Genomic DNA, 14,949 nt, shown 5'->3' on the forward strand with positions numbered 1-14,949 from the left:
AATGAGGAGCGGTATTTGGCAGTTACTGCCAAAAGAAACAGGCGGAGCACAGCCTCAGACCTGTCTTGTTAGCTCTCTTCAGCCACTGGTATGACAATTTCAAGGCAGACCGTGTACAGACGCTTACGACAGATTGGTTTATATGCTCGTAGACTTGTCAGATGCGTTCCACTTACTGCAACTCACTGTCCCCTGCGGTTAGTCTGGAGTAGAGAGCATGCATTGTGGACACCGCAACAGTGGGCTTATGTGATGTTTTCTGACGAGTCTAGGTTTAGCTTGCAGTCTGATTCTCGCCGAACTTTCATATGGAGAGCTCCAGGTACCCGTTACCACCAAGAAAACATCATTGAACGACGTCGTTACGATGGTGCAGGAATGCTCGTTTGGGGTGGAATTATTCTGGGTTCCAGAACTGACCTGCATGTTCAAATTGTAACCATGACAAGCCAAATCTATCGGGACGTCATTCTGGAACAACATGTACGTTTGTTTCGGGGCGCCATGGGCGCACAATGTGTGTTTATGGATGACAACGCCCGTCCTTACCGTGCAAACAGCGTAAGCGAATGCCTTCAATCGGAGGATATCACCCGTATGGAATGGCCAGCATTCTCACCGGACTTGCTTGGCCGACGAGTTGCCACCCGTCAACCTCCTCCTACATGTCTACCGGAACTTCGGAGAGCATTGTTTTTTGAGTGGTGTAATATCTCCGAAGATCAGATCGATAATTTGATACTCAGCATGGCTAGGCGTTGTACGGACTATATTGCATCGTCTGGGAGACATACAATGTATTAACAATCATACCAACCATGTAATATTGGTTTTTGTAAATAAGTGTTTTTTGTAATTTGCTCCAGGGAGAAAAAATCGCTAATTTTTTTAATAATATCAAACATATAGCATCTTTTTTTGCTCTTTACCTTTTGTTTAATAAATAAGCTAAGTCTTTGTTTTGCTTCTAACTCTTCCTTTGCCTGATTTTGCATTATCCTTAATTTATGGACATGAGTGTAGTTTCGGGGATCCAGCATGCCACGACAGATATGGAATGGTTTCAGTCTGCAGATAACTCCGCATCACTTGAGCTCTATGCGGGCAGACGTTATCGTTCGTTTATCTTCTTGAACTGTAAACCTTGAATTATGAACCTTGAACTATGTATTTTGCCTTATTTTATGTATTGTTTCCACTGTTTTGCCTTTTTTTTTATTTTATGCATTGTTTTACTTTCTAGTATTTTACTTCTTATTACTTTTAGTATTTGTAACCACCTATCCATTACTCTGTAAATATGTAACTGGAATTGTTCTTCACGCCCGCAATGCACCCTTCTTCCATCATGCGCTATCGTCTTCGTCCAGCATTTGTTTGCACTGCCCCCAGCAGTCGTCTTGAGCACAATATGTATTTATAAGTGTGTCTTTTGTTCAAGTTATTTCCGTCAGCGGGGCTACCTGGCCGATATGCTAACTACCCAGTGGACCGGCTGCCTCGCTGTCGGTGGAAAGAAAGAAAGTACTCATTGAAACAATAAAAAGACGCATAACATAGTCTAGAATTTCGTCGCGATATCGGACCACTGTGACAGAAACACGTTGAATTTGGGCGGCCGTTCATTGATATCCCAATACATATAAGTAAGATTCCTTCCCTATAATGGTCTCTTTCGACTATGTTTGGTGCTCGATAGCGTGTCGCTAGGTTACGTTATATTACTGTCCTTCGGGACTCGTTCTGGAAGTTAAACCGAGAGTACTTACATTTTAAGTACTTACATTTTAAGCAGAAGAAAAATTAAGACCCAAAGTGGGCATTGAGGATAAATAATGTTGATTAATAATAATAGTGTTAATGCAAAAGAAAAGCAGTTACCGTATGACACTATCAAATATTCAGGCTAACTGACTGTGTTCTTCGATGAGTCGAGCCTTAACAGTTGCGTTCACGCATTGCGTGCGGTGACAAGTGTAAAACATAAGTCAAAATGTATTGTGCTGGATGGATGGAGATCGCAGTGTCAGGCTGTCAGAATTCTAGGAATTTATGACCTCGGGAAATTACCAGAACGCATTAAACTATTGGTAAAAGATTTTGTCTTCTATAATCGCTTCAAAGTCCATTGTATACGGAATTCCACACCAGTCATTGCGAACTATCGACGATCGACCCCAATTAGCCTCGCGATCGACCGGGCGATCGCGATTGAGTTGTTGGCCACCCCTGATATATATGATCGAAAATTAAAGACACCTCCAAAAATTAATGGTTTCCAACCTGCGGCGCTGAATTATTACTAAGCTATTCTCAGCCTCTGCCGGCTTACATAAACAATAACATGAAAAATCCACTTAGCATTTACTTACATATCAAATAAAGAATTATCCTTTCCGATACATGAGAGAATATTCGTTATATGATGCTAATGATGAAATTTGCTGCTATGAAATACATGTTGTCTAAAAAAATATATAGTTCATGGTCTATTACTAATAGGTTCTCTGAAGTAAATTTGAGAATAACTTAGACAAATATTTATCGGAAACACAAGAAAATTCCTGTTTTTATGCCTTGTGATATGGAAAAACATAATATTAATTATATTCACATAATATTAATTACTTTAAAATTATACAATTAACTTGTGGCTCTGAATGCTAAAATAAATGGAAAAAATTTTTGTAATATTCTTTGACATTTATTTTGCCTTGCGAATGAAATATTGCAAACGTAGTGATTTATTTTCCAGTGTGAACATGCATTCCTATATTTTTTTATTTTTCACAAATGAGTTTATCACTAATTGTAGATTCTTACAGAGCAAGTGTCTAAACATTTGTTAGATTATGTTTATAGCAAAGCGCACTTGTACGCTCTAGACTGGACTACGGTTCAGTTGTGTATGGATCAGCACGGCCTTCTGTTCTATTAAGACTAGATCCAGTTCACCATCAGGCATTGCGGATTTATTCTAGAGCTTTCAGAACGTCTCCAGTTCAAAGCCTATATATAGATTGCTATGAACCTTCACTAAATTTAAGGCGTGAGCAGTTGTCTCGTGCTACTATTTTAAGATATTATCACTACCTGACCATCCTTGTAAGGCGGATCTGTTGGATGATATGTGTGAGCGTCTGCTTAATGCTCGACCTTCTTGTGTACCTTACTTTCTTCTGAGGGTTCACTCAGTACTTGAAGAATATCAAATGACACAGTTGAGCACCCAGGCAGTAAAATATTTTGAAATCGCACCTTGGGAAAATATTAAATTTCAGGTCTTCGATATTTTTCAAGATCTTGGCAAAAGAGTAACTAACTAGTTGGTGTACAGGCAGCTTTTTCTTGAGCACAGGCAAAATTACAGTAGTTACATTACAGTATTTACTGGCGGATCAAAAGCAGCTGGACATGTTGGCATATCTTTTATTATTGGAGACCACATTGTAGGCAGACGATTGCCTGACGCTTGCTCAGTTCTTACATCGGAATTGACTGCTATTTATTGTGCGCTCTCTTGCATATCCACTTTAAGTGAGAAAAAATATGTAATATACACCAACTCGCTTAGTGCCTTAAAAGCATTAGACGCATTTAGTGATGCCCAGAACCCTGCCATACTAGATATCATCATTCTCAATCCATCGTGTGTTATATTTAAAGAAACCAGATAATAAGGAATTTGCAAGAATGTATGTATATTTCTCGTATGTATATTTGTGAAAAATCAACGGTATTTAGAGTCATCAACTTTTGAATGACATTCCTCCACCCGAGCATGGGCACCTGGACGCCCGAATTTGGAATTTGTTTTATTGCCTGTTTCATATTTTGTAACACTTTAATGAACTTTTGATTAAGAAACTCAACTATTTCAAAGCGAGCAGTGGCAACATTCTAGGGAATAAAATATTTTTATCTCTAGAGTGTCTATCAGAAATTTTAAAGATATGCTGCTTTTAAATATCTTTAGCCCAAAGTGGCGTTAGCCCAAATGCTCTCGAAACGTGTGTATCTGTAAATGATAAAAACGCTCGTTTCAGCGTAATACAAAATTAGATTTCAGATTCAGATTTCTTTTTTAAATTTGTACCTGTTTATGTGGATTTGCTGGTTATGTCTAGGAATTATCCATTCTTTCAAACAATAAATAAAAATGTTTATTTAAACTTGGATTAGTTTCAACCCAGAATTATTGAATAATTTTTGTTGAAAAAAAACGAAGCTGTTCATTTACAGTTGAAAATTTCTAACATTAAAAATACATCTGCACAGACCAAACATTTCTTTTCTTCCATGTTGTTTAGTTACCAGAACAAAATTGAGTTTTATTGAGACAGGAATATTTAAAATTGTGTACACATTTGAATATTGTTTCCATATAATTGTTAAAAAAATGTGTGTGGTATTCGGAATCATACTGTTTGAAATTTAACAAGCTTTATGTACAATTTTCGACGTTTCTTAAAGTTTTACCTATTTAAAAATGGAAGACTACTTTTATGTTCCTTCTTTTAAAGATAAGACACGCTCAAGCAATTTTAATGTAGAATATAGTTTTATAGTCATTTTATAGGCGCGTAGTAAAGAAAAGGAACATAGATACAAGCGGCTGAGGAAATGCTAAGCGTTGAATGCCAAAAGTAGCTTTTATTCAAAAACATGAAGACGAGAAGAAGGCCTGCATTTTGATGTTGGGTAAGTAGAAGCAGTGGAATGTTTAAAATAATCGCTTTAAGGATTGTCTGTGAGTGTGATGAGTTAGAAGACTGTTTGGGCAAGTAAAGGATATTTTTGATGAGCACAAGCACGAAGCTAAACGTCTTTTATGTAGAATGTTTATTACAAATAAGAATTTTAAATTTTACTGTACGTAAACATTGTCCCTCTTCCATAAAACATCAGTTGCTTATTTTAAAGATATAAATCAGCAAAGGAAATATAAAGCAATCCTTTTTAAAGCTTTATTTAAACAAGGAACTGTTTTTAATTTATATTTTCCTAGTACAAATGAAAACAAAACCTTGATCCACGTTATTTGACAGAAATAATTCTTAATAGAGGCGTATCTAGAATTTCCAGAAAGGTGTGTGCCGCTTAACACCAAATTTTTAAAAGGCTGTATTGAGAATGGAAATTAATATTATACGCACTGGAAAGCAAGCCATATTAGTTGAGTGTTAATATTATTTATACTGCATAAGATAAGGTTCAAAGACAATTTCTGTTGTAGAAGGGTAATCATATTTTCTTGGATTATGCAGTCGACATAGTATACATGATAGCTTGTCTTGCTTATAAATTATTTGGATTATTCAGGAAGCATTATGTATAATCAGTTGGTCAATTATTGATTCCTCTTAGTGCTGATAAATTTCGACACGAGATCAATTGATGCTGATGTTAGAAAATAAGTGAATAAACTTTTGTTTCACTCGTATTGTTACTCTTAATGCTATTGTATCTGGTTCTTCTCACACTTACTTAGAAAATTCTCATGATGTGGTTCATGAGAACGCTGCATTCTCATGGTTTCAATACAGATTCCATTTGGGAAAAGTATTTTTATCTTGTATACTGGTTGATTATGTGTTTTGATTGAAACTACTTTAAATTTTGAAATTTGCAAATTTAAGTTGCGTCGCTACAAGTGATGGCTGATATTGTGAGCACGAGAGAAGCGTTTATGTTCATGTTCTGATTTAAATAAAAGTGTCTGTTGCTACCTTCGCGCCAAACTTTGCGACCTTGCACTTTGAATTCGAACGACGCCAAATGGGGGGTAAAAACGATTCCTGTGACTGGAATTTGTTAATTGCTGGTGCCAAGTCGCATCGGTTATCAGTTATCAAGAACACAGTTTCTAACTAATGTCTCATGTATTTTTATTGTTATGTTTTCCATTTCACTGCAAAGCACCAGAGCACAGCTCCCGACTCTGCTCGGTCGTTCTCGGAACTTCACGTACTCTCGAGATTCTCCACACTACAACTCGCGATGCACTCGACGACACACAGAGCACAGCTCCCGACACTTCGGTTCAGTCGCTCCCGGAGCTTAACATAATCTCTCGACTCTCCACTAACCGCGATACACTAAGAGACTCTTCGATGCACTCGACGACCCACTCCGCACTCGCTGCCCGGCTGTCAACTCCAACGACTCCGCACGGACTGACTAGCTCGAAACTAACTATCTCGGACTCCAGACGAGGCACACTATCTCGCACTCTATGCGAGGCACACCCTGACTGCGGACCAGCAGGGTTTATATAGCTTTCGGCTTGTGTTCAAGAACATTCTGCGCTAAACCGTAAGAATTCGTTCCAGAAGGTTCTCCATCCGTCCATGGTATATCGACAATTTTGTCGCCAAATATCGCCGAATGGACGATTTCTCACCAAAGTGGCAACCCTGCCTTTTTTGCCATTTTATGGCAACCATAGAACTGCTTTGCGAAGAAGCTATCTTACCGCGCCTGGACATTTCGTAACAATAGGTTATTTTAATCTTTTCAAGGTTCTGTATTTCATTTCAGACACGGCGATAATTCGCTTAACATCTGTTAGGAGTTCAATAATTAGTTTATGCTTCCAAAGAATGTTTAACTGTATAACTTTAATTAATATTAAATATGTTCATACAATTTTAAAATTATGTATTATTTATTATACGTATGTTTAATTCTCTTGAACTGCAATTTATAAGGTAATTTAAATTTATCTGTTTGTGTAACGACTGCATTTATAAAGGCCTCTAATCGTTTTGTGGAGAAATATATATAATTTTTGAAGTTTTGTTTTGTTACAGCATCATTATAAAGTTTTACTGATCTTTTCATTATATTGCTTACTCATGTATTTTTTTCCAATAGGGAAAAGGGAATGAGATGTGACAGTAAAGATATAAATCATAACGTAACTGGTTATATAAAAAAAAGTAACCTTATAAGCTGAAGATCTTTTTTTCGTCTTTTTTTTTTTTTTTTTTTTGGTCACACGTTTATTAAAAACATAGATTTTTCTCGAAATGACGCAGTGCAAATAGATGTTGCTATTTTTAGAATAGAGAAGGGAAATTAATTTATGCTGCTAATTTAATCTTTAACACATTCTTCATTTTTCTTGCATATATTAATTATATTACATTATATTATATTATATATATATAATACGAAAATGCCTGTCTAGTGATTAACATGTTAGAGTTTATCCTAGCCTAGTGATTAACGTGTTAGTGTCGATCAAATCTCGCTAATCACTGTTAATTTTTTCAAAAATTCAAAGAAGAAAGAACTTAGAAATTTACTTTTTTCTCCTTAAACTCTATCAAGTCATGTTGATTTCCTATTAAACCATTTTCCTTATCGTCTACCATGTATCTCATCTCTGCTCACTAATTTTAGTTTTATGTTTGTTCTAAATCCTAGGCACTCAAAATTTTAATGCTTGGAAATGTCTATTAAATTAAGTACTTTAAAAGCAATTTTGTTTTATTTTTAGTTATAATTCAAATTTTTAGAAAAGGTACTCTATTTAATTTAGTGCATTATCATATTTAACTTTGGAAGAAGCCCAGAACAACGGAATAAACCAATCTTAATTTAAATGTACACTATAGTATAAGTAGTAAAACTTAATCGAAGAAGAAAAGTCGCCTTATGAAATAAACTAAAAGAGCCTAAAATCAATTGTAAACAACAAGCACTCTCATACAATAACGCGACCACATGCAGCTGTGGCAAATTCGCCAATTTTGGTGCATTGCGAGAAGAAATGAGGAGAAAGATTGTGTAATCAACCAACCAAAACAGCTCATTTAACAGCATGCAAAGTCGATGATGGACAAAAGAAGACGCGACAGCCCTCAACTTTGGTAGTTTAAATTTTTGATTCGGAATAAAAACCACGATTAATTGAAGAAATGTATATTTACACTAATAAATAAGGACTTTGCTATATAATTTAATTTCTTTTTCAGTTATAGGTCCGCACCGCATACTTTATGATGACTCCCCTGATTCTTAAACACAGTTCCTATTGAAGTACTACTCTAAGTGATAAATATTTGAGGGATGCACACTCACATAAAATACTCTACGGAAAAATACACGTTCTAACATGTAACACGATTAATAATAGCAATCATTGCAAAGCTTGTCAAGACGTCAAAGATGATATCAGAAGGAGATTCAAGGTTCCACTTTCCTGATCTTTAAATAACGGGACGAGGGGGTCGAACTTGGCGAAAGTCCAATTTAGGATAGATTGATGTAGGAGAATTGGGAAAGTTGTTTCATTATTCATTATATGGAATCATCCTTTTTGCCTTAACACTGGATTAATGTTATCTTTTTCTCTGCGAATAAAGGCTAAAATAAAGACCATCTAAATTTAGAGAAAATATATTCTGAGTTTTGGATAAAGATTCATCTAAAGCTTGAGATCCCTTAAAAAAAGTTTCATCTCTTCACTCTCTTTTTATAACTGTATTCTCATTAAAAAAAGCAATAATATGTATATTGCTGTATTGCTTGCGATTTTGTTCAACAACGGTATATACCTTTTCGAAGAAATCTTAGCCAAGTTTAATAGTCTACTACATGTTCAAACTTTGATTACCATAGATTAATTAGTCAAAGTAGGCTGTAGACACATTAGAATTTTCATTGGAAGCAGAAGAGATGAAAACTTAGCAACCGCCTTCGCCGAGAATCGAAGCAGGGACCTCTGGAATACCAGCCCAGCGTGCAAAACCACTACACCACGAAGGCACGCTAGAAAGGTGAGAGAAATACCTTATATACTCCCCTTTTTAAAAGACGACTGGGGTTTTCAGGGGACCCAATCGCCAAATCCTGGGTGTGGAGAAACCTCATCCAACACCCTTTTAGTTCGGGCGCCACTGTAGAGACATTAGGTATTTTTTGGAAGCAGGCAAGATGAAAAATTAGCAAACGCCTTCGCTGGAAATCGAACCACAGACTTCTGGAATACTGCCCAGTGTGCTGAACCACTACACCATGAAGGCACGCCAAGAAGGTAGGAGAAATACCTTATAAGGCAACTAACTAATTCATCACAACAAAGCTTCCAAGATCTATTTACCTTTGTTTTGTTGCATTCTTGAATCATTTTTGAATTGAAACTTAATTGCATTTATATTACGACTGAAGAAACCAAAAGCACTCTAGCATAAATTTTCCTTCAAAATGAAATGAAAATACGGACTCGAATTCTAAGTTCTATTTCAAAATGAAACTCGAAATCCCAACTAAAGTATGGAGCATTCAATACATACTTTTGTGAAGAATTAGTAGAAACATATGATTTCAATCTAAATGGGGAGTCAAAAAATTTCATCATGAATAACATCTGTACAGTTTTATCTATTTGCTTGAAAAATATATTTTTAAGTAACATTTTTTTTGCCGTGCCGCTACGAATTGATAACGCTTTTGAAAAAGCACACATTTCTAGGTTATTATAATCGGTTTAAAATCCTTCATATTCTAAGGTATATATTTATTTTATGGGATTCCTCATATTTCAAAATTATTTATGTAATTTTACGCTTAATCACGGGCATTTGTCTGTAGCTGACCATAATTCCATTTATAAGCTTGGGTTATACAGGGTAAGACATGAGGAGGGCCAAAGTATTCATAGCTGTTATTTTCCCTTTATTTATGCTAACTCAAGTTATTTAAGGAAAGATTAATTTGAAAACTGGAAGCTTTCTTGAAGAAGAGCTTTTTTATAATACTGGTATTTGAGTTTCATGTATTCCTTTCTTCGAAAATTCTAACCAGTGTCCTCGATATCTTGAATACAAGTTAAGGATCGCCGAAGTGACGAATTCAGACTGCACAACAGTGTAGTGACAATGGAGCGTCTAACAAAATATGTTATGCTTAAAGCACTTTATGAAGCCTGGTCTGGCTTGTTTGCAAGTGTCCGACGAGTTACGATTGCTCGATTTCTGATTTATAGCTATTAAATGGCTCGTCATATAGTAGAAACGGTGCGTCAGAATTTTAATCCTAAATATTTTTCATGTTAACAGTACGCTTTAGATAAAATACGTGTAATAGCAATTTGCAGAGATCCTGACAATTTAACATAGGGTGTTCTTCTTGCTGTAATGAAACACATACCGAAAAGAAGAAACATATTCTGGAGTCAGAACTTAATACCTTTCTGAAAATCTTGTTTTTGCTACGTCATTTGAAACAGACAATGTTACAGAGTTTTCTACCAATTGTTTTGAATCTCAGCATAACAGAGTGAAACTAATGACCATTATCAATAGCTCTTCCTAATCCAGTAGTTAATTTGAGTTTCAGTGTTTCAAATATTTTTAAGCGCAGTTAGCTTTCAACTAGGTGTACTAATAGAGAGTAAATGTATACTCATATTTTTTCCATTTAGTTCAATATTCAATAAATTTATGGTATACTCTAAACTTCTTAATAAAATGAACTTTATGTTAAATGATTTAATCTTATGCAGCTTATGAAAGCTTTTCTGAGCACAATTAAGGTTGAGGTACAACGTTAAGCTTTGATGTTCGAGCGATTAAGTAAATTAGAGATATTTTTGCCTCATAGGATTTTATTAATATGCAACCTTGCCTCCTTTAAGTCCATTTTTGTATCTGGACTAAATACTGACAATAAATGGTTTTTGAAGAGCATCTGGAAAGGAGCAAGAAAGTGTTATAGAAATTCAAAAAATAAAATTTAAATCATTTTAAATTTTAATTTCTTTCATCAGAAAATTAGCTACTTTAGACATTGTTTCTTCTGCTGATGTAAGCACAGATTGTTCAAGAATGTAAAGTGTTTATTTATAATTACCTACATCGTCTCTATTTTAAGGAAAGATGATGTAAGTACATGTAAATTTTATACATTTCCAAAATTAGAGAAATATTTGATCTGTATTAAAAACACTGAAATAAAAAAAATTGAGAGCGCCACGCTCAAACACATACTCTTCCATAGTGGTACGGTAAAGAATGCACTATTTATCGTACCATTCTGGGTAGGGTATTTCATAAAAAGCGCAAGTTATGAACTGCGCAGCAATTTTTATTTGAAGATTGTCAGCACAGTTCTTATTAGTTTCGCTTTCTACCATTACTCCGATTATTTGAGCATTTGCTAAGTTAATAATCCACGGAGCAGTTTACTAAGGAGCAATAAGGCATGACTGTGAAAAATTAATGTGAAAACAAGATGTACGATTCGTAAATTTCGCACTTTGTTCAAGCCTGCTTTTGATGATACCAATGTCGCGAGTTTTAGCAAGTGGTTTCAGTAAGGGCTAGTTACGCCCAACGAGTCAGCAAAAGCATAGTTTCACAAAAGTTCCTTGGATGCGGAACTTGACACTCTGTCACTGACCAGAAATATCCTGCGAAGTCTTGTGACTTGACTCAGTGCAATGTTTTTTCTATGGTTATGCTGAATGTTTATGTGAACAAACCACTAACAGTTCCCGATCTAAAGTGAAACATTCAACGGACCATTGATGAAATCAACAGAATGTTAGTATAAAAAACCTCGGGAATTTTATCTGCACACAAACTACTTGCCGAAAATGGGGAGCTATATATGATGTGTTATGACAGATACCGTTTTCCAATATTGAATCAAAGGGTATATATAGAAGAAAATTTTTTAAAAAAAATTTTGATTTCTTTCACATTGAGTGATTTATTACATTTTAAAAATTTGTGCAATTTATGAGACAACTTATATAAAGTAGCTCATTTGCAATAGTGCGTAAATTAAATTTTCAACAGACGAAATATTGATGAGACCCTTAATTAATTATTCACGTCGCGTACCAGTATTAATTAATGATTAATGAATATAAATAAAGCAAAATTTGCATTTAATTGTGCCAATAATGGCATGCTTTAAATGTTTAACAAAATTCGTAACGCAATAATGGAGTAAAATTTCTTACTCGATTTTCAACAATGTTGATTAAACAATGACAATATATTTATGACAATATATTTGATACTATAGGTAAAATTGATTTAACCCTCAATAGAATATTTTATAACTTGCAAAGTATAAACAGTTCAACAGTGTGATAATCTATCCCAAACGATTCCGGTGAGTTATACAAGTATTTAAATTATGTCTCTTAAAATTATTTATGAGATCTTCTTTTATTGATTTAGTGTAATCATTAGTTTTACACGTTGCATTTACTCGTAAATTGAATTTAAACTAATGTTTCTTTATCCTAAAGTGAAATAAATTAACATCTATTTAGTTTTTTTATATTTTAATAAGCACATGAAATCGCTTCGCTCTCTTAAAACCAACACTGTACAATTAAATAAGAAAATAAAAGTAAAACTAATTTACTTTATTTTCCGTGTTTTTACAAATTACTGTTTATATAAATTTACATATATCATGATTTATTGTAGCAAGATGAGCTTTTATACACACATTACACATTTTAGAGCATTCTTTATTTTTTTGACAGGATATATAACTTTTCAGCTGACTATAAACTTTATTTAATTTATTTCTTATTCATTGTTATTCAATTTTTATGATAAGATAACACAAAATCGTTTTAAAAAAGTAATATAGGAATTTAGAAAAAATAAATCAAGAATGTCCGTTTTAGGTCATGAAAATAAACGTCTTATATTTCTCAAAGGGATCCGAACACTATGCAATAACATCTCAGTCAAATATTTATGACAATTTCCTTTTTGATGAAGCCTTTATAGAGGAATATGAATCTGGATATTTCTTTATCGTTATCGCTTAGTTCAATGTTTGATTCATGGCCAAAATGGTAATGAGAATACACTTATATTTCAGTTTTTCACACATACTTTCAAAATTCGAAACTCTCAAACGTTTATCGAATATTCAGAATTTTTGTTTCAGAATAGAAAGAGAAAACTTTAAAAGAAAAACAAATGTGTATACTTACTGTGTGCTTGTTCAACATTTTTGACACACCGCAATGAACACCACTCTCATTCAAACTTAAATGGAATAAAACAAAATTCTGAGTTACATGCGGCTCACAACCTGTAATAGAAGAGAAAAATATAAAGTATTCTATTGATTAAAGTTTTATTCTACATGGTGTCCCAAATAAAAGTGCACCAAGATCGAATTTCAATGTAGTATTTCTTTTATTAATGTATATCTATCAGGAGCGTACATATAACAAGCTGCATTGTGGCAAATGTACGTAACTATAAAACACAGAGTGACCCTGATAATCCCAATACAAAACAAATTACCATAATTTTGGATTTCGATAGTATATACTTTTATTTGGAACATCCAATGATATGCTTCTCAAATTTAGACTTGAAGAAACACTGAGAATTTATACTTAAAAATTAGAAAGATATCTAAACAAAAAATAAAAAGATTCTAAAAAGATATCTAAACAAGGTGTGGAAATTGCATTTAAATGTTTCTGACAAACTACACTACAACGACGTGACCTGTAAGTATTTATTTACCTGGAAAAAACAGCATGAATAGAAATATCATTTACTATACAAATTCGGAGCGGCTTTTGTAGATAACGTAAGAAGAATTTTATTTATTTAGTTTTATTTTATGAAAATGAAAAACTATTTTTATTCAAGTTTTGTCATTTTTCTACTTATTTTATACTTTTTCTTGCTTGATTTATAAAACACATGAAAAATAATATAAATTTTAATAACTATATATATTTTTTTCGAGTTTTGGAAAGGAAAAAAACATGGTATAGCAACGCCGATTGGTGTGTATAGAGCAAAAAATATTGAGAGCCACTGATCTAGAAGATGTCGGCAGGACCGTGACCACCTTTTGTGGTGCCCCTGTTGTTTGAAAAATGTGATTGGGGGCAGGAGAGGAACACCCTTTTTCGGTAGAAATTTTGAAGGTAAACAATCTTCCCCTATAGAAAGATTTAAAAAATTACAATTACAATTTGAGAAAATTACAGTTTTAGAAAATATACGTCCGCCAAAAGCGGGTTCTGTTCTATTAGTCGTCCAGTAATTAGCATGTATACTGTTTCATTTTCAAATAAAAATTTAGAGGTGAAATGTTCTTCCTTTAAGCTTCCTGCTCTGAGTAACCTTTTTACATTAATTTCATATCTTCTCGTTTAATTTCTAAATTAAAGCTGCTATATATGCTGGCAGGATTATATTCTTCGGCAAATACTCAGTTCAGTTATTACTCAGTTAACACATTCTTTCACACATATTCGCATATACACTTGCTGATTTCGGTAGTTTGCGTACAAAATCAGGTAGAAAAGGAATGAAAATATTGCATAGAATTTCATAACGGGTCCGATTAAGCAATTATGAAAAGCGAATTCGGCTGTGGGCCGACTTCGTCCACCCCTAGTCCTGTCCACTGTTAATTGCCATAGTTCTCCAAAACATCTGTGAAAAAACGAATGCTAAAACAGAAACGGCCTTGCTATTGAATGTCTAGATATTTTCTTTCTAATGTATTTTCTTAACTACTTCTTTAATAGAACGTCCTATTACTACTTCATAATAACAGAACAATAGAACGTAAGTTAGTTGGGCAAATATTGCTGAGCATACATAATTGAGTGTACAAATAAGTTTTGAACTGTTTTTGTTTTCAGAGAAATTGGAAAAATGTATTTTATTTAAAGTATTCTCCATTGTTAGCTACGACTTTTCTCCATCTTTCAGGTAGCATACGGAGTCCGAGTTTAAAAAGTTCCTCGCCTTTTGAGGCGATCTAAGAACGGACCCAATTTTTGGCTTCTTAGTATGAAGTGAAGTGCTGCTTGGCCGCGTCACGAGTCATCGACCATAACAAGTGAAAGTTGGAAGGAGCAATATCTGATGAATACAGCGGGTTTGGTAGGACATACCATTCAAGCGCCTCCAAAGTTTCCTTGACGAG

The 14,949-nt window shown here is 34.2% G+C and overlaps 1 protein-coding gene across 1 annotated transcript in view; it reads right to left on the bottom strand.

Annotated features, from left to right (window-relative positions):
- Nucleotides 1-14,949, bottom strand: part of LOC118186279 (uncharacterized) — a 284,508-nt gene that overhangs the window by 251,424 nt on the left and 18,135 nt on the right. The window contains exon 2 of the mRNA XM_085822330.1: nucleotides 12,977-13,077. Coding sequence (XP_085678456.1) covers nucleotides 12,977-13,077 — 101 coding nt within the window. The remainder of the gene's footprint in view (nucleotides 1-12,976; nucleotides 13,078-14,949) is intronic.

Source organism: Stegodyphus dumicola, chromosome 8, assembly GCF_044657685.1.
Source record: "Stegodyphus dumicola isolate Sdum_Otavi_A_Nest chromosome 8, ASM4465768v1".
NCBI classification, from domain to species: domain Eukaryota; kingdom Metazoa; phylum Arthropoda; class Arachnida; order Araneae; family Eresidae; genus Stegodyphus; species Stegodyphus dumicola.